At 38.8% G+C, this 17,775-nt stretch overlaps 1 protein-coding gene and 1 long non-coding RNA gene across 10 annotated transcripts; one reads left to right on the top strand and one right to left on the bottom strand.

Moving 5' to 3' along the window:
- Nucleotides 1–4,560: 4,560 nt before the first annotated feature.
- LOC144701728 (uncharacterized) lies at nt 4,561–9,366 on the top strand. 8 transcript variants are annotated; one of them, XR_013581090.1, is made up of 4 exons: nt 4,561–4,804; nt 4,898–5,034; nt 6,009–6,275; nt 8,672–8,867. It is a non-coding gene; the product is annotated as an uncharacterized LOC144701728 (long non-coding RNA). The 8 variants fall into 8 exon arrangements; XR_013581094.1 differs by having other exon boundaries at nt 4,564–4,804; nt 6,102–6,275; XR_013581093.1 differs by having other exon boundaries at nt 4,571–4,804; nt 6,117–6,275.
- Nucleotides 9,367–11,968: 2,602 nt separating this feature from the next.
- Nucleotides 11,969–16,264, bottom strand: CYP704B1 (cytochrome P450, family 704, subfamily B, polypeptide 1). Of its 2 annotated transcripts, XM_078573473.1 has the most exons (7): nt 15,900–16,264; nt 15,299–15,514; nt 14,509–14,808; nt 13,876–13,912; nt 13,532–13,737; nt 12,499–12,699; nt 11,969–12,223 (listed from the first exon to the last, which is right to left on the bottom strand). In XM_078573473.1, the coding sequence occupies exons 1-7, from the start codon at nt 16,203–16,205 to the stop codon at nt 12,047–12,049; spliced, it is 1,443 nt and encodes a 480-aa protein (XP_078429599.1). In that variant the 5' UTR covers nt 16,206–16,264; the 3' UTR covers nt 11,969–12,046. The 2 variants fall into 2 exon arrangements, with proteins under 2 accessions (XP_078429599.1, XP_078429598.1); XM_078573472.1 differs by having other exon boundaries at nt 13,532–13,912; nt 15,900–16,262.
- Nucleotides 16,265–17,775: the final 1,511 nt, after the last annotated feature.

Below are 17,775 nucleotides of genomic sequence, written 5' to 3' on the forward strand. Positions count from 1 at the left end.
AAATGATAATTCAATGAAAGTTAAAAATTCAAATAATTAGAACCCTGGAGTTCTCATAACAGTGAAACAATGTGGACCACTTATAGATGTATCTATTTTAAGAGGGTCTGACCAATGTGTTGATCAGGTCATATATCCAGAGTATAGATGTATCCATGATATCCCAACACATCAAATGTCATCCACCTTGATGATCCTTATTACTGGCCCACCATCATTGTTATGCTATTTCGATTGCACAAGGAGTGAAGAGAAGCCAAGGGTGGAAAGGAGAAAAAATCTGGCAATTGAAAAAATCTTGCATTGGTTATTTTCATTCCATGTTTCCCCTATTTATTTTCAATGTGGTTTTTTATTAAAAACCCTAAACTGAATTCATATCTTTCGATGTCCAAAAGATCATTTGTGTGTCATGTCCTGGCTGATGTATCATTGTAGTAAACATCTAGTGGCCAAATAACCTTGATCGGCTAAAAACAATTATTATATTATAGATGTGTAAATGGATTAAATAATCAAGATTTTATTTAAACAAATTGATGTTCAAGTTTTTTACCAATGGGTTATCAAGCTCCACCATGTGCTCTAGAAGATACAAAGGAGTATAATGACTCCTTCATGGAACCTTTCCAACATCAATTAAGGTGTACAAATAATGCCTTATCCACTATATGATCATTGGAAATTTAGTTTATGTTCAACAATCAAAACCTAATTGATCATTTCACTTCCTACTGATACATCCAAAAATGATCGCATCATCTCACTTGAGCCGTCTCCTTTTATACGAAGGGTGGACGATCCCATCTTGACCAATCAATCATATTTGGAATTTCTTGTCGCACCCAAGGCAGGACGGCATGGAATTCTATGTATATAGTAGGTCATAGTGAAAGTCCAACCATCCATTAAAAAAATGATATCAGTATCTATAGTATCATTTATAAAACAGTGATGTCGATCCACATGATGTCTCCAAACTTACCACTATAGGATCCGTCATATTAATCAAATGAGTGGGAGCAGATCATGATGTTCTAACTATATAATTTAATACCTTTCTCATGTATCCTTCAAATATGAATATTATAAACACATGCTTAAGGAATAAAGGTTTTTGTTTTCTGATATCATCATAATTTTCTTTGACGGATCATGTATTCATGTACTTAATCATTAGAAACACATAAGTATTACTATGAATATTTAGTTTTATTCAACATAGGATGAGCTATGGAATGCATGATTGGTTTGCTAGCCACATAGACTTCCATCAATGAAAATTACAATACTAAGTTATAATTTGATAAGGATAATTATAATCAGGATAAATAGAACGGAATTATCTTATCTAAAATTTCAAGAGAAATATATTTCCGTCATGAAAAATTCTGTGCATCAGAACCATAAAAATTATTTCCACACTTTCATAAATTCATGATTTGGAGAAGTTAGAAATTTCTATTTTAAATAATGAAAGCCAAACTTATAGATATTATGAATAAAATTTCAAAAAGGAAACACAGCACTTAGAAGATGAATGATGATCATGAGTAAAACCATTCCTCAAAGATAACTTTTTAATCATAAAGGTGGCACATAGAATGATAAGAATAATTTTAAATATAATATTCTTTTCATGTTCGCATAACTATTTATTTGATATTCATTTCAGACATATTGTCTTTAAATAGTTTATTTATATTAATAAAGTTATTATTAGAATGATATTTAAAGTAGGGCAATGGCAGGACCATTTTATGGATGTTAAAGGTCATTTTATAAGGTTAGTCTTATGTAATGATTATGTGTTCCTTTATTTTTTAAACATTAGATGGTCATTGAAATCATGTCCAAAAAACCTTCAATTCTAAATTTTTTCTCAAGGAAATTGAAAATGACATGCATAATGACAAATAGATAGTTGTGGGCATTGTTTTACATAGTGAAATTATAATCATCCAGCTACATAATTTTAGTTCTTACATATATGGTATAAAAATTTTAGTTTATTTTATTATCCTCCTCTTGAATTATTTTTTTGAGTTTTTTGTTTTTAATTGAATAAATTTCTATTCCATACTTACTATGATCTTGCCACTTCCTTGATGGTGTCTTTATTTTAGGATTTTGGGCAATCATAGCAGAAGGATTGAAGATGAAAGTTTATCTTCCAAAAAGCTGAAGGGGCATAAAGGATTGAAAGTTTTCTAATTATTTTAATGTCTTTTATTTTTTCTTTCATCGGAGATAATGCATGTTTTAAGTAGGATTGGGGAGTGAGAAAATATCATTATATGGTTTCTATTTTTAAAAAAATGTTGTTTAATACAGGGATAAAGTAATTTTTTGATAAAAAATAAAAAATTTCAAATTCCCCTTCATGAACTTAATCAAATCCCACCCTCAGAGTTTATTTACTTTAATTCCTCAAAACACGCTTACAATAAACTCCTTGTAGCATATTGAGTGCACCACTTTATGGTCTAAGCCATGGCTCTAGATACATGTGGTCAGTTTTCAAGGTGGCTAGGATGTCTAGTAGTAGTTCGAGGAGCAAAGTATTATTATTCTGGGTTTAGATCTCAGTAAAAACCCCAAAGAGTGAATTACTATTTTCCCAACCGACTGATAACACACTATTGTTGGGTCAATTCTATATGTTTTATGCATTAAAATATTTATTTATCTGTACTATCATACCTAAATTATCAAATATATTTTTAAACTGACATATTTAGGTTTTTAGGTGTTTTCATGGAATTTTCTGACAACATATTCTAAAAGATTCAATTTCCCTATGTCAGAATAAATTTTAATAAATCTTTGGACATTATATTCAGGAAGATAAGGATTTTTTAATTTGGAATCTAATATGCTTTAATGACTTATGTTGAATTTAAATGAAGTTTATTCTATTCGATTAAATCGGAATCAATCATGAGTTTTGGCAAAAATTATCCCAGAAAGTCATTGCTAAATATCATTACGAAATCTTAATTCGTGATGTCATTATGGCAAAAATTGGCTGAATAATTTTTTTTAATCCGTAGGGTCACGTGGACTAATGAAAAAAGACAGGACTAAAATCCAAATAATTTTTTGTGCGAAGGCCAAGACAATATCCTGAAACTTGCTTCCTTCATGTGTGGGCTTATTGAAAGAAAGTGAATTTTTGAGATACATTAACCTCCCCCTTAGTTTCATGGGTGTGTAAGAAGAGACAACCTAGAAAAAGGGGAGCTTACCTGCACTCACAAATTGTCATGATCTTGACAGAATTGAAGGATCTATGGCAAGTTTCCTTGTTTCACGATGGTTCTTTTCATCATCAACGTTAGTGTACATCCATTTCATCCTCCTGTTATACCATCACAGTTCACCTTTACACATATCAATCATGCCTTATGCATTTCACGTTACCATCTCTTCATAACGTTATAATCATCCCTCTTACATGAATCATCATTTATCACATCTCTATGGTGTACTTATTTTCATATATCATTATTCATTCCCTCTCTCTCACTCACTCTTGTAATATCCTCATTATCACCATCTACTATAATCATATTAATCTTATAAAAATTTACCACCTTCTCGCCTTACATTTTGTCATTTCTCGACACCTTTCATACATATCTCCCTATCAGCTCTTTCATCATTAATGAAATAATATTGAATCCTTAATTACTATTCCCTATAGAGACAACCCACATGCATCACAATTATACTTACTAAGTGAGTGCAGATTTGTATGTTTATTGATTAAAAGTAAAAAAACAACAATTACAAATTTTTACCCTAATTTTGAGTTTACCACTGACCCTACTCAGTTTGGTTTGAATGTTCATTAATTGGTCATTTTTTCAAGTCGTAAGCACTTTATCACTTTGATTTTATCTAGCTAAAGCTATCCTTGAAACCCACATATGAATCCTCTTCACCCCATTTCCTACCCCACACTAGACTATTTCACCCATAGCTGGTTATACTCATTGGAACAAATCTATCCCCCATTATCCCTAACTACTTAAAACATTGTTTACTCCTATGTGTTTATCTTATTCCCATTTATGATATCATCAATCATGTGTTTATCTTTTTAAAATTGTACAAGCTTTTCTTTCATTTTGATATAGTTTGGATACCGAATCTTGTTGACATATTTATGGATGATCATTGAATTCATCGAATGGTTCAAAGTTAGAAACTATATGGTGAAATTTAACTCTAAACAATTCAGTACGTGAGGACACAATAACCATTTTCAACATATTTTAAGATACTGCTTGCTCATCCATGTATTTTTGTACTTGAAATCATGTTTACTGTTTCCATTTAAAAATAAGCTGAGGAAAGCGTAAGGCATAACCAACAAATGTAAATAAAACTGTTTACTCGTTGCGTACTACGTTCTTTTTAGCGTCTGTTAATTATGCCATTTCAAGGAGACTAATCTATACTTACTATAGCGTCTGTTCTTTGGGTGTACCCTTCTGGCCTCTGATTGGCTGAAAAGGAGTGAGAGAGAAGAGAGAGAATGAGAAAGAGAGAGTTGAAAAATGGTTGAGAACATCGACAGTTGTTTCGAGAAAAACTCTGATATATACTGAGAGTGGAAAAACAGTTGAGAAAGTTAACAGTTGCTCCGTGTTTATTCGCGTTTCATCATCATCCATCGATCAGAATCTTTTGATATATATAGAGAGAAGAAACCGAAAGGAAAGATCGATGTTGGAGAAAAAAATTGAGGCGAATGCGGGAAATGATGGCGCGATCGTCCAAGAGAAATTTCTAATTGGTAATCCCGTTTACCTCGCTATGTTTCAAGTTTATTCTTTATGCTGTTAACACTATTTTTAATCGTTGTTTACTTATTTCTTCTCTTGCGTAGTGGAATTTTGTACACACTGGGCCGGTACTTTTATCGACTGAAAGTAATAGTCGTGTCTTTCTTCATTTTTACCGCAATATATTTTTTTGCTCGAAGGAATACGCTGGAAGCCCAAAAAGTTTGAATTTCCATCGAAGGTTGGTTTTTTCTGATCTAAAAATCGTTGATCTCAATCAGCGTTTCGTGAGATCAAATCTGTTTTTTTTTCAGATATTATCAAGTTGGATTTCATCGCAGATTTTCGATCATTATACTCTTTTCGTATCGATCTGTAATTGCGGCGTGATGTAACAAAATCTTTTCAATCAGAATCTGTAACAAAAGATCCGTTTTTTTCGTCATCAGAATCTTTAATAAAAGAATCCCTGCTTCGATCCTCGCTGATGGCTAGAAATTGGTAAAAGTACAAAGATCCCTTTTTTTCAGATTTTATCAAGTCCAATTTCATCGCAGATTTTCGATCAGAATCCTCTTTTTGTATCAATCTGTAATCGCGGCGTGATGTAACAAAATCTTTTCGTCATGTAACAAAATCTTTGTATCTTGGCTGCAGAGAACCATTTTTTTCAGATTTTATCACGTCCGATTTCATCGCAGATTTTCAATCAGAATCTTTTTGTATCGATCTGTAATCGCACTTCATTTTTGCCGCAATATTTTTTTTTGCTTGAGGGAATACGCTGGAAGACCAAAAAGTTTAAATTCCCATCAAAGGTTCGTTTTTTTATTTAAAAATCGTTGATCTCCAATCCGTGTTTCGTCCGATCAAATCCATTTTTTTCAGATTTTATCAAGTTCGATTTCATCGCAGATTTTCGATCAAAATCTTTTCGTATCGATATGTAATCGCGCTTCGTTTTTGCTGCAATATATTTTTCTGCTCCAAGGAAAATGCTGGAAGCTCAAAAAAGTTTGAACTTCCATCAAAGGTTGGTTTTTTTATAGTTCTTTGTACTTTAAATGGGATAATTCTATCATCGTCATCCGTCAACGAGGATCAAAGCAGGGATTCTAGCCAAGCTATAATCATATTTTCTTAACAGTTCTTTGTACTTTTACCAATTTCATTTACAAATTTGAGTATATTTACGAATTTGATTGAAGAAAACAGACGTATGATGTTCATCCTGGCCTCTGATTGCCTGTACCTTCCTTCACCGGTGAAAGAGAAGGTTATCATTTTAGTTCATGGGTTTCCCATCAGAAATGCTCTTTACAGAAAATGGTTATAGAAGCCGAGGGCAGCGGGGTCAACTGGAATGCACATTCATCAGAAAAAGGGGTTAAACTGTAGGGACTCCGATGTTCTCCAACGTCATCCACGCCGTCGGCAACATCCTTGAAGCCCCCTAGATTTCCTCCCCGGCAACGCCTGCAGGTTTCATTTCGACTCTTTCTCCCCTGCTCTCTCTCTCTCTCTCCATCTCTCTAGTTCTCTCTCTCTCTTCACCTATATCCCTCTATCTATATCTATCTCTCTCTATTGTATAGATCTCACTCAATCTCTCTCAAATCGTATCTATCTCCCTCTTTCTGTATCTGTCTCACTCTATCTCGCTCTATCTGTATCTATCTCGCTCTATCTCTCTCTATCTCGCTCTATCTTTCTCTATCTCTATCTATCTATCTATCTCGCTTTACCTCTCTCTATCTCTATCTATCTATCTCGCTCTATCTCTCTCTATCTATCTATCTATCTATCTATCTATCTATCTATCTATCTATCTCGCTCTATATTTCTATCTCTATCTCTATCTCTATCTATCTACCTCGCTCTGTCTCCCAATCTCTCTTTTTTCTCTCTCTCTCTTGTTGAGGAAGGAGTCTCAAACTCGGCGACCTCCAGCTAGGATCTAACCAAGATTAGAGAGTAAAAACAATGCATATGATATACTCGTTAGAGGCTTAGATGTTTAGGATTAAATATAAGTTCAAACATAGAATAGGATTAAATCTAGACGGCTAGGATTAAATACTAGATAGGATTATAACGGCTAGGATTTCAATGGGTCTACGGCACCGATCAACTGTCGTGATCGGTGTACCCATTTAGTTATAACAGACAGGATCTTATCTGTTTAAACATTATAATAAGGGACGCACAGCACCGATCAACGGCTGTGATCAGAGTACCCGGTTTGTTATGACGGCTCAGATTAGATCAATGTTTTAAATGAAATATATTCATTGTAAACCGTTACTACGGATTTATCTTCAATAACGGCAATTTACTATTTTTATCATTTTATACTTACTATAAAAACCAACCTAATGTAATTTTCAAGACTTGAGGGAAATACAACGATCTCCTACTACTTCTTGTGTCGTCTATCTTCTTCTCTCTCTCTTCTTCTCTCTATCCTTCTTCTACTTCTCTCTATCTCAATTCATTTTAAGATTCAAGATTCTCAACATCTCTCTCTCTTTGTTTATGTGTTTTTTCTCTCGCTCTCTATCCCCAGGTTTCTACTTCGATTCCCATCTCTTTCTCTCTCTTATTCTCTCGAAACACTTTTTTCTCTCTCCTACAAATTAACGGAATCAATCAGGTCTACGTACTGGCTTCTTTCTATCGCTTTCTCTGGATTTGTACGAAACACCAAAATTCTCTCCTGAAAGTTGAAAACCTCAGGCCTACGTGCAGTCTTCTTCCTCTTTCTCCCACTCTCTCACTCTCTCTCTTACCTTATCTCTCTCTCACTCACTCTCACTCTCTCTCTTACCTTATCTCTCTCACTCACTCTCTCCCTCTTACTCTCTCTCACTCTCTCTCTACTCTATTTCTCCTCTTGTTCTCTCTCTCTCTTACTCTCTTCTCTTATTAATCTCTTTCTCACTATCTCTCTTAGTATCTTACTTTCTCTTTCTCTTACTGTCTTTCACTCTCTATCTCTATCTCTCTCTCTCTATCTCTTTCAATTTCTATCTCTCTGTGCCACTATCGAAACCCTTATTTTCTCACTCCAACTGTTTGACAAATTCCTTCAGACCTAGATTTGCAGTCAATATCCTGGGTTTCCATATCCAAACAAGCAATGCACCTTCAGTTTTTTTATTTCTGAGGGTTCTAGGGATGGATGTCTGCATTGTTGATTCTTGTATTAATGATTCGTTTTAGAACAATATTCTAGATTTTTTTGTTGTTTGTATATGGGAAATAATTTCCGCTTTCATCGTTATTATCCATATCTGCGATCAAGATTGTTTTTTTTCCTCACGCAGTATCCAATCAATTATGATTTTTATACATGTTGTTTTTCAAATCGAGTAAATTATCTCTCTCACAGTCTCCGATCTAATTCGTGGGTCGATTGGTCACACTATATGTCCAATAATCATTAATTTATTTAGATTTTCAAATAGATTAAACAATCTCTCAATCTAATTCATGGGTAGATTAGGCACACCATCTGTCCAATTATGAATTTATTTAGTTTTCAAGTAGATTAAACTATCTCTTGATCTAATTCATGGGTCGATTAATCACGGCATCTGTACAATAGTCAATAACTTATTTAGTTTTCAAATATTAAACTATCTCTTGATCTAATTCATGGGTTGATTATTCACACCTGTAAAATATCGTTCTAAAATGATTGTTTATGCACAGGTGTCTGCATTGTTGTTGTTGTGCGTACGCGAATGGGATGTTTTTTAGGCGCCCTTTCATCCTTGCCTTCTACCAAACTTAAATCGATTGCTATTGTCCTTATAAATTCTTATACTCCACTTAATTATACTCTAATTCATTTCAAATTATTCTTCTTAATGTAGCAGCCGGATAATTCTCTTGGGGGATCTGAATTACAGAATTTCGTTGGCTGCGGCGGAGGTGAGAAGCTTCAATGCAAAGAATGAATGGGCGAAATTGTCGCATAGGGACCAAGTGAGGTCTGCTCCGCCACCCGTCTTCTATGCTACCCCCGGCATGTAATCCAAACGAAAGAGCCTTCATTTTTTTCCTTCTCCATCATCTGTCTACAAGCTTCAGATCAGTGTGGTTCGTCTGAGTGGCTGAAGATGGGATTTTTTAATTATCTCCCAGAATGAGTACGGCCCTACTTTCTATCTCTTCTCTCTCCACCCAAAGCGAGCATTGCGAGCAGGCCCCACTAGTAGATGATACAAATAATGAAACATATGAAAATTAAGGTACACTTTCTGATATATATTAAATGATGGGGGACCATCTGCAAGCCAAAGCACATGATCAACCCGTTGCAACACGTGTGCAGCCACGCTGCGAAGCCTCAGGCAACGTGAAGGATCCGGAGTTCAAGTACACGGCTTGAGGAGGAAGCTTCCCCGAATCATTTCCTTTGCGTTTTCATGGATTTTCTTCGTTGTGTTTTTGGGGAGGGCCTCCGTATTTTTGGCCCTTCCATTGCATTTTGAACCGTAGTTTTACGGCCTGATTAGGGGTTTTTCCCTGGGCCAACCCCTAGGGTTTTCTCTCTCCCCCCTATAAAATGAGAAGAGATGCCCTAGAAGAGGGAGGGGACGGAGATTATTGTTGTGTTTTTGCATTTTGCTTGGAAGAGGAGGAATCCTCCAAGAGAGGGAGGAACCCCTTGAGGGAGAAGAGGAAGCCGCCACCGCCGCCGCACCGCCGTCGATCGGAACTCGTACCAGCAACGCCGGGATCGCGCCGCCGCTGCCGCCCTACTTCCGTCTCTCGGAGCAGAGACCACCGGAGCACACCGCCGCCGCCGAGACACCCTCTCTCCGCCTTCGCCGCCACCGACTCCGGCGCCCTACGACAGCCGCCGGCGCCCAGCCAGGACACCCGCCGCCGCTACCAACCTAGACGCCACTTGACGCCCGCCACCGGCCAAATGCAGGCACCCCGACCTGGGCGCTCGCCACCGGCCAGCAGCGGCGCCTGCTTTGAGCGCCACCAACCCGGTCGACGCCCAAGCCAGACACCCACCCCGTCCGCCAGGCGTTCCCGAGTCGAGGGCGCTCGGTCGCCGAGCCACCGCCGGCGCCTCCGAACAGGGCGCCCGCCCTGTCCGCCGGTCGCGCCCGAATCCAGGGTGTCCACCTGCCGATCCGCCGCCGGCACCCCCAAGCAGGGCGCCCGTCCCGCCAACCCGGTGGCAATTGGTGCCCACCCGACGCGCCCGCCGCCTGCCCACGAACGGCGGCCCCCAATCTGGGTGCCCACTGCCTGCTCGCCCGCCTGGTCGTGACCGACCCCCCATCCGGCGCGCCCGCTACTGCCAGCCAACGCCCCGACCAGGGTACCCACCCCTGCTCACGGCCGGTGCCCCCCGATCGGGACACCCGCCGCCCAGCCAGCAGCTGGCGCCCCCGACTAGGGCGCCCGCCGACCGTCCATGGCCGGCTTGCTTTGCAAGGGCGCCCGCCGGTCTGGTGCGATCGGCGCCCGCCAAGAGTGCCCGCCGCCCAGCCACGAGCGCCGCCGCTCGGTTTGCCTGCTAAACACCCGGATTCTGCGGACTACCCCGTCACCGCCAGTCGACCGCCTCCGCCCGTCCACCGCTCGTTGCCGCATCGGCCTAGTCACGCCAACTCAGACTCGGCTTCGATTCACCGCTACCTACCGGACCTCAGTCCCGCAGGTCAAACCACTCTACCCCTTCGAGTATCATTATTTCTTTCAATATATTCTCGCGTGCTCCACCTCCGGGGATTAGACGTTATAGGATTCCTGTTCTAAGGTTGGGGAGAGTTATCATCCTTGTCCGTTCAATTCTGCCTATGTTGTCGAGAGTGGACAGTCCTGCCAAGGATACCCGCACTGTTGGTGTTTATCGTTGATTTATTGGGTCATTGGGAGTCGGATCGTACGTGTCACGTACAGATCACTTCCAGGGTGTTCATCTTACTTCAGTTGTCGAATTGTGCTTCCCATTATTTTCATACGAATTTGCATCAACATCATCATCCATTGAATCATTATACTTAGTTGGTTACTTCGCCTTTTGTTGCAACGCGAGCCGTCGATCCCGGCCCGGACGTGTTGCATCATTAAAATTAAACTGAAGGGTTGAATGTCAACCCTTTAGTTTATTACTATTGGCAGGAAAATGCCAATTAGACACATCAGAAGATTGTGACCTTTCATATCCGTGATAAAATGAAATGGATATTATTAGGAATGTCAAAACTAAGCTTGAATTTATGCCCATCTATATTCACTTTGAATCAAAATGTAAAGAAATAGAGTTTCACCCTGACTTGCACTTTTAGATTGCCGCATAGTCTTATAAATAAGACATAATACTACCATCTAGAAACTTGAATGGCTCTCTTAGGACGTATCAGTTCCTGTTTTCCTTTGCTGAATCCAATATGGGTTGAGATATGTTATGCCACAAACCATGACTAAATGGGAGTATGTGGGCACTGGAATTAAGAGTTAGCGCACGGGTGGGTCTGCATCTGTGTAGTAAGGGATGATGCTATAATGATGTGAGTGGGCATGTTGGGGGTGATATTGTCGGGAGCACCAAAAATCATTGTTTAAATAAAGACCCAAGTAATCGACCTAGACTCAAATTATATGACAATGGAGTTGTAAATAATTAGCGTTTACAGCTTTTAGCATTGTGGTTACCGTTAGTCTTAAAATAATAAAGATATTGTCTGTTATCAGTGAATATATAAAAATCCTAAACCAACTCACTAATAAGGATCAACAAGAGCAAGTCTTAAGCAGTTTTATGCTGTTAGATATCTCTCTAACCCTCCTTAAAGACGCAATCTGCACAAACATTGAAATTCAATATGTAAAAGTTGTATGTCGTAAGTCGTACGACAACCATGTTGATTCTAAACGACAACTTGGAGTTCTTCAATTCTCTCGTTCTTACTGCTCTCTAGGAACCCAGTAAGGATCAACAACAGCAAGTCTTAAACAGTTTTATGCTGTTAGATATCTCTCTAACCCTCCTTAAAGACGCAATCTGCACAAACATTGAAATTCAATATGTAAAAGTTGAATGTCGTAAGTCGTACGACAACCATGTTGATTCTAAACGACAACTTGGAGTTCTTCAATTCTCTCATTCTTACTGCTCTCTAGGAACCCAGTAAGACATTCCGTAGAAGAACGAAAAGCACCCTTTAATGAAAAGAATACAAACAAGTGGGGGGCCAATGATGGTGAGATGTCCGCGCTTATTAGCGTCTGCTGACAGTAATCTTTAGTCCATCGGCCATGGAGAGGATTGTCATCATTCGATACCGCACCGGGTGCCCTGGTACAAGGCTGAATGTATAAAATCTGCAAAGAATGGCAAGCGCCATCTTCATCTGGAGATAAGCAGAATCCTTCCCCAAACAAATCCTTGGGCCTGCCTGCAATTATGAAGAACACCATTGTCAGCATTGATGAAACTTAGCGTTTGGCACGTCCGGACGAAGGTGGCGTTTTGTCGATGGTGGTCGGCGTAATTTAAACATTTCCGCCATTGTCAACCTCAACTAAGGTCCTTGAAGTTGACGTGGTTGACAGTTCTTTTAATAAAATTATAGCCAAAACGTTAACGCGAGTGGATGACATCGACATTGGCGCAACCGTTGATGGTTTCCGCTCCCTATTTAAACTAGTGTGCATGAGTTTATCTACTTACCTGGAAGGCAGTGAATTTGAACGGAGAAGCGGCCTGGAAGACGCCGTCGTTCAGCCATCTCTCCGGTTTGAACTTGGGTGCATCTTCACCCCAGATATACTCCATCCTCCCCATCGAGTAAGGGACGTATGTCACCATCCCTCCAGCCTTGAGCAGCGTCCCATCCGGCAAGACATCATTCTCGAGTATGCCTTTTGGATCCTGTATCAGGTTTATCTCATGAGACTTGCATCATTTGACGAGTAGTCAGGCGTACAAATAATAAGTGATTATGTTAAATTTATTAAATAACTTAAATTTGGCAAAAAGATAGGGAGAAAAATTGTCTGATAACGATTCTGCAATTATTATACAAGACTCAGATTATATTGAGAAATAGTCGGGCATAAAATAATACAATGTTAAATTGAATTTTGTTCTTACCCTAAATTTGGTAAATAAGATGACGGATTTGGAGTTATTAACAAGGGCACAGATTGCATCGGCAAATAGACTGGCATACATACAATAAGACACTAACTTAAATTTGACGGATAGGAAGCAAACAGAAAAATAAGATACTTATTGTGGTGTTCTTATTTACGAGTAGACTATTTTGAGAAATGGCCAAACATACAAATAACAAGGAACTATCTTAATTTTAGTTAATTAGTTTTGAGGAAAAAACAGACATAAATATAATGAGATACTGACTCTGAAATTCTTATATAGGACTAGATTGTATTAATTCACACTATTAAAGGGAATCTGTATATATTATATATATACAAATGATAATATACCAACAGTGGAATTTTTATTTTGGATTAGACTGTTTTGAGAATAGACAGGCATACAAATAACAAGATTCTATCTAAATTTCAGTTAAGTACTTTTGAGAAACAGACAGACATAAAGATAATGAGATACTGAATCCACAATTCTTATATAGGACAAGACTGTAATTATTCATGCTATAAAAAGGAATATATATATATATATATATATATATATCTGTTGAAGAGAGATTATTGGAGGTGAGAGGGAAGTATGCCTGAGGGACAGCAGGGTACAGGCGGAGGGTCTCTGTGATACAGGCATGCAAGTAGGAGAGCTTCATCAGGCTGTCGTAGTCTAGGAGCCCAGCAAATCGCAAAACCCTAGCCTGGAAAGTTTCTTCATTGGATTGTTCACAGGGCGAACTGTTCTTTTTCTTCTCTGCATCCTTCTCAAATTCTACCAGCTCCGCATAGAGCTTCTCTGCAACATGAGGATGCGTAATGATCATGTAGATGAACCAGGAGAGGGTGGTAGCCGTCGTGTCCCTTCCAGCAATAACGAAATTGAGCACAATATCTCTAAGTTTCTTCTCCGTGAGGTTACTTGAAGGGTCCTCACCCAGCTTGATAAATCTTGAGAGTATATCTTCCCTGCCCTGCAAATGTAAAGAAACTTTTTATAAAATTGCTAACCCAAGAAATTCGAACCCGTTTATCCATATGCCCAGAGAAATTTAAACTATTCTACTTTAATGTCTGGTATAGATTAGATGGCCACCCCAGTCCATAAAATTTCTGGATGCCACTTCTACCCAAGAAAATCGAGCCCATTTAAAAATCTAATGTGGGAAATTTAAAATTCTTGTTCTGCAAGGTTCGCTTATGATTTAATGGTTACCCCAGCCCATAAAAATTCTGAACCCAAGTTCTACCCAACAAATCGAACATATTTTAAAGGAAAGTTCAAATATAATCCTGCAATGTCTGCTAATGATTCTACGAGGATATGGTTAGTCCATAAAATTTTTGAAATCTTGTTCTAGACCAAAATAACCCATTGACAAAGATGATCACTGTAATTTAAAATATAATTCTATAGTGCTAACTAATGATTCGATGGATACCCCAAGTCCATAAATTTAATGAATCCAATTTCCACCCATGGAAACCGAGCCTATTCGATCGTATGCGAAGGGAAATCTAAATTTTAAAGCTTCTAATGTGCGCTAATAATTGTTGGCTGCTCACTCACCTTATCCTTGTCTCCCAGCTTTTCGTATGCCCGCTGAATCTCGGCTTTCCGCTTGCGAATAACATCATAGGTGAAGCTATCGACGATCTTGATACTTCGACTAAGTAGGGCCTCTGAACCCACACGTAGAAGTCTTTTCACCTTCCAGAAGGGGTCGATGAACCGGAGGGTGACAATGATGTTGGCGGCATCAAAAGCTGATGCAAATTTGTTCTCTGGAAGATCCGGCGAGAGGGTCCCTATTTCCACCCCAAAGCCAACCTTCCCTATAGAGTCTAAAGTCATTCTCATCAATAATTCCTGCAATGCACAAGGTCCAGTATCAAGATGGTGTCTTGCCTACTTTATTTCACAGGTTTTACAGTTAACTACTTAATATTCAATTTGAAAGCTCTCGAATATTAGTTATTTCGGTTATGGTTGACCGAAGGTGGAGGAGATAATGCAACGAACGAGATATTCCAAGGTAATCCCAAGTTACAACTTAACAGGTTTCTTTGTTACAAAGAAGCATATTTTTCTGGAATTGATGTTACGATCACTTGATGAAGGACGTAGCATGGAACGCGTTGCCAAGGTTGTTTTAACCTTAAAACAGCGGTTGCCAATCGTTTACTCGTATCCTTTCATCCACTGTGTTACAAGAAATATTAATTTTTAGATGAGCTGATAAAATATACTACCCTTTATTACTTTTCAACTATTTTTTTATGAAATGCTACTTAATCTGATTTTAGTTTGAAACTTCGGCTGTATAAAAATACTAATGGAGGCGTGTTGTCGAGCAAACCTGCATGTCGATGTTTTGCTTGTCTTGGGACGCCAGATAGAGAATTTCTGAGAGCTTCACAGCATACTCCCTGAACACTTTAGTGCTGAAATCCCTCAGATTCTTGGAAGCAAACTCGAAGCTCGCAGTCTTCCGCTGCGTCCTCCACACCTCCCCATCTGCATTAAAGATGCCGTCCCCGAGTAGAACTTCCATGTAGGAATAGTATGCTTTTCCCTTCAATAAGGTAGCCAAGGATTAAGCAATTAAGCATTTCTTTCCATCATGAAAAACAATGAAAAAAATTTGGCGTATGAAAATATGGCAATTACAAAGGTCGCTATTTCAGGTAAATTTTGAGGCACTTTGATTTCCATCGTTTACGCTATTTCGTCACACGATAGTAGAGTAGGGGAAATTTGATGGGAAGTAAATTCTATTGATGTCACGATGGAGAAATATGGATAAATTTTCGGTGAGCGAAATACTCGATCAAAACTTGACTTTTCTCTTGTGTCTTTATGCAGAAATTTCAACGAGATGAAGATTAGGATACTGAATGAAAATATTAAAAGATAAATCTAGCAGAAGAAAGGATAAAAACTGAGGATGAATGTCAAACCTTAGGGTAGTTTGAAAAGTTCGTCTTGAGGATGTGCTCAACGTTTGCTGGGTCAGCAGTGTAAGTGAAGGTAGTGAAAGGCATCGGCACGGTGACAGTCCTCAACTGTGTGAGGTAGCCAACGAGCCAGTCATGCATTGTCTCGTAGTTCATCATCTGTTCAATGGCTGCTCCGATAAGCGGCCACGTCTTGGGTCCCTTACTATTCCGCTGGCTCCATCTATGAAATACCACCCATAAAACAAATCCAATGGCTACGGTAGCCCCAATCCCATAGCTAGCCGGGTCACTATCGCCCATCTTCATAGAGAGAGAGGGAGAAAGAGAGAGTCTGAGAATGTAGCAGTTGATCCATTGATTGCGGAGTTTAAACAGAGAATGAGAGGATTCGTTCAGCAGAGTAGGAGAGTTACAGGTTGGGACGGATATGTTAAGTTTCAACGATCTTTACGTGATTTGCAGGTTGAACAATCTCATCGTTTTTGCGTTTCGAACCAAAACAAGATGTCAGCTCGTGACCTTCAACAAAATCGTCGTTTGTAGTTGAGGCCCAATGGGTAAAGAAACTGATTTCTCAAGAGCTAAGTAAGATATGCGGAACGGTCCTCGTAGTCAACGCGGAGGAGAAAGAAAATGCATAAAATGTGAAATTCATTAAGACGAAGACATAGGCGGTCATTAAATAATTACTGCCTCTATCTGAGTCCTGTTTGATGTGAATCTGAGTTGAGATTTTTCTTGGATAACTGGATAATAAGCCTGTAAAGTATCTCTTTTTAGGTGGCAGAGGGACTGAAAAATCCCTAATCGAATTTGAGTAAATGCCAGTTCTTTCCGTTTGATGGCTCTTTCTTCGTGTTTCGAATGATCCTGTTCATTTAAAAAATGCAGCCTTCATGATTTCGAAAGCATTCGATTCCTCTTTCTGTCGATGGTCATTGATTTATCTACTACGACCCTAAATTATTTGTGGTGACAAAATAATTTAAAATATAAATTTTTGGATAAGAAATTTACACAAAATTTGATGAAACAATGGTATTTTCACCACTTCACAGGGAGAACTACTTCCACCCATAGATGGTATTCCTGATTGTATCCGTTTTACATGCATAAATTTTAATGATTTATTTTAGCTTAATATTGGACCAGGTATCAGAAAATCCAAACAGGATCCTGATCTACTTGGAATGGCTGGTCTCTGAAACTGCAACCCCTAGACTCTGCAATCCACAAGTTCTTGAATGCAGTCCTTGTGTATAAACGGAGATGTTCATTAATCCACAAGCACCGCTGAATAGCATTATTAAGATATTACTATGAGAGAAACTCCCAGAAGAGAGTAAGACATATTTAATATTTATGTTCTCTGATTGCATATTCACTAATATTATCTTTATAATGCTATTCAGCGGTGCTTAGTTTTTTTTCATCCTCCTCTCCCATAATACTTATTAATAGTATAGCAACGCATTATGCACCAGAGTACTGAAATGAGACACACATATGTGTATCTATTGATGGAAGGTCCATAATCAGGAGGTAGGGTTCGCCCAACCGGTATCCATCTGTCATGCGATATCGGACAACCAATATCCGATATCCGGGAAAAAATCGGATGGTGCCGGATATCAGATATCGGATATAGGACGATATCTGTCTCTGAGGGGTAGACAGATATCGGTACCGGATACCGTAGGTAGACGGATGCGATGGATACCGGATGCTGGATATTGGTTTTTGATATCCGTAGATTTCCCATTCCATCGCGATCCCATATGGGAAAATTCTAAATTCTTTTGCAGTTTATATTTGCCTCAGCCATCATATTTGTAAATATCATTCCGCGCGCGCCCACAAATGCTACGTCTTGAAT

Source organism: Wolffia australiana, chromosome 4, assembly GCF_029677425.1.
Source record: "Wolffia australiana isolate 7733 chromosome 4, ASM2967742v1".
Lineage (NCBI taxonomy): Eukaryota > Viridiplantae > Streptophyta > Magnoliopsida > Alismatales > Araceae > Wolffia > Wolffia australiana.

Coding starts and splice junctions, on each gene's coding strand:
- CYP704B1 (XM_078573472.1), bottom strand. CDS start 16,205: ATGAAGATGGGCGATAGTGACCCGGCTAGCTATGGGATTGGGGCTACC. Junction 14,809..15,298: donor AGCAAAACATCGACATGCAG/GTTTGCTCGACA, acceptor TGTGCATTGCAG/GAATTATTGATGAGAATGAC. Junction 12,700..13,531: donor TGTACCCTGCTGTCCCTCAG/GCATACTTCCCT, acceptor AACCTGATACAG/GATCCAAAAGGCATACTCGA.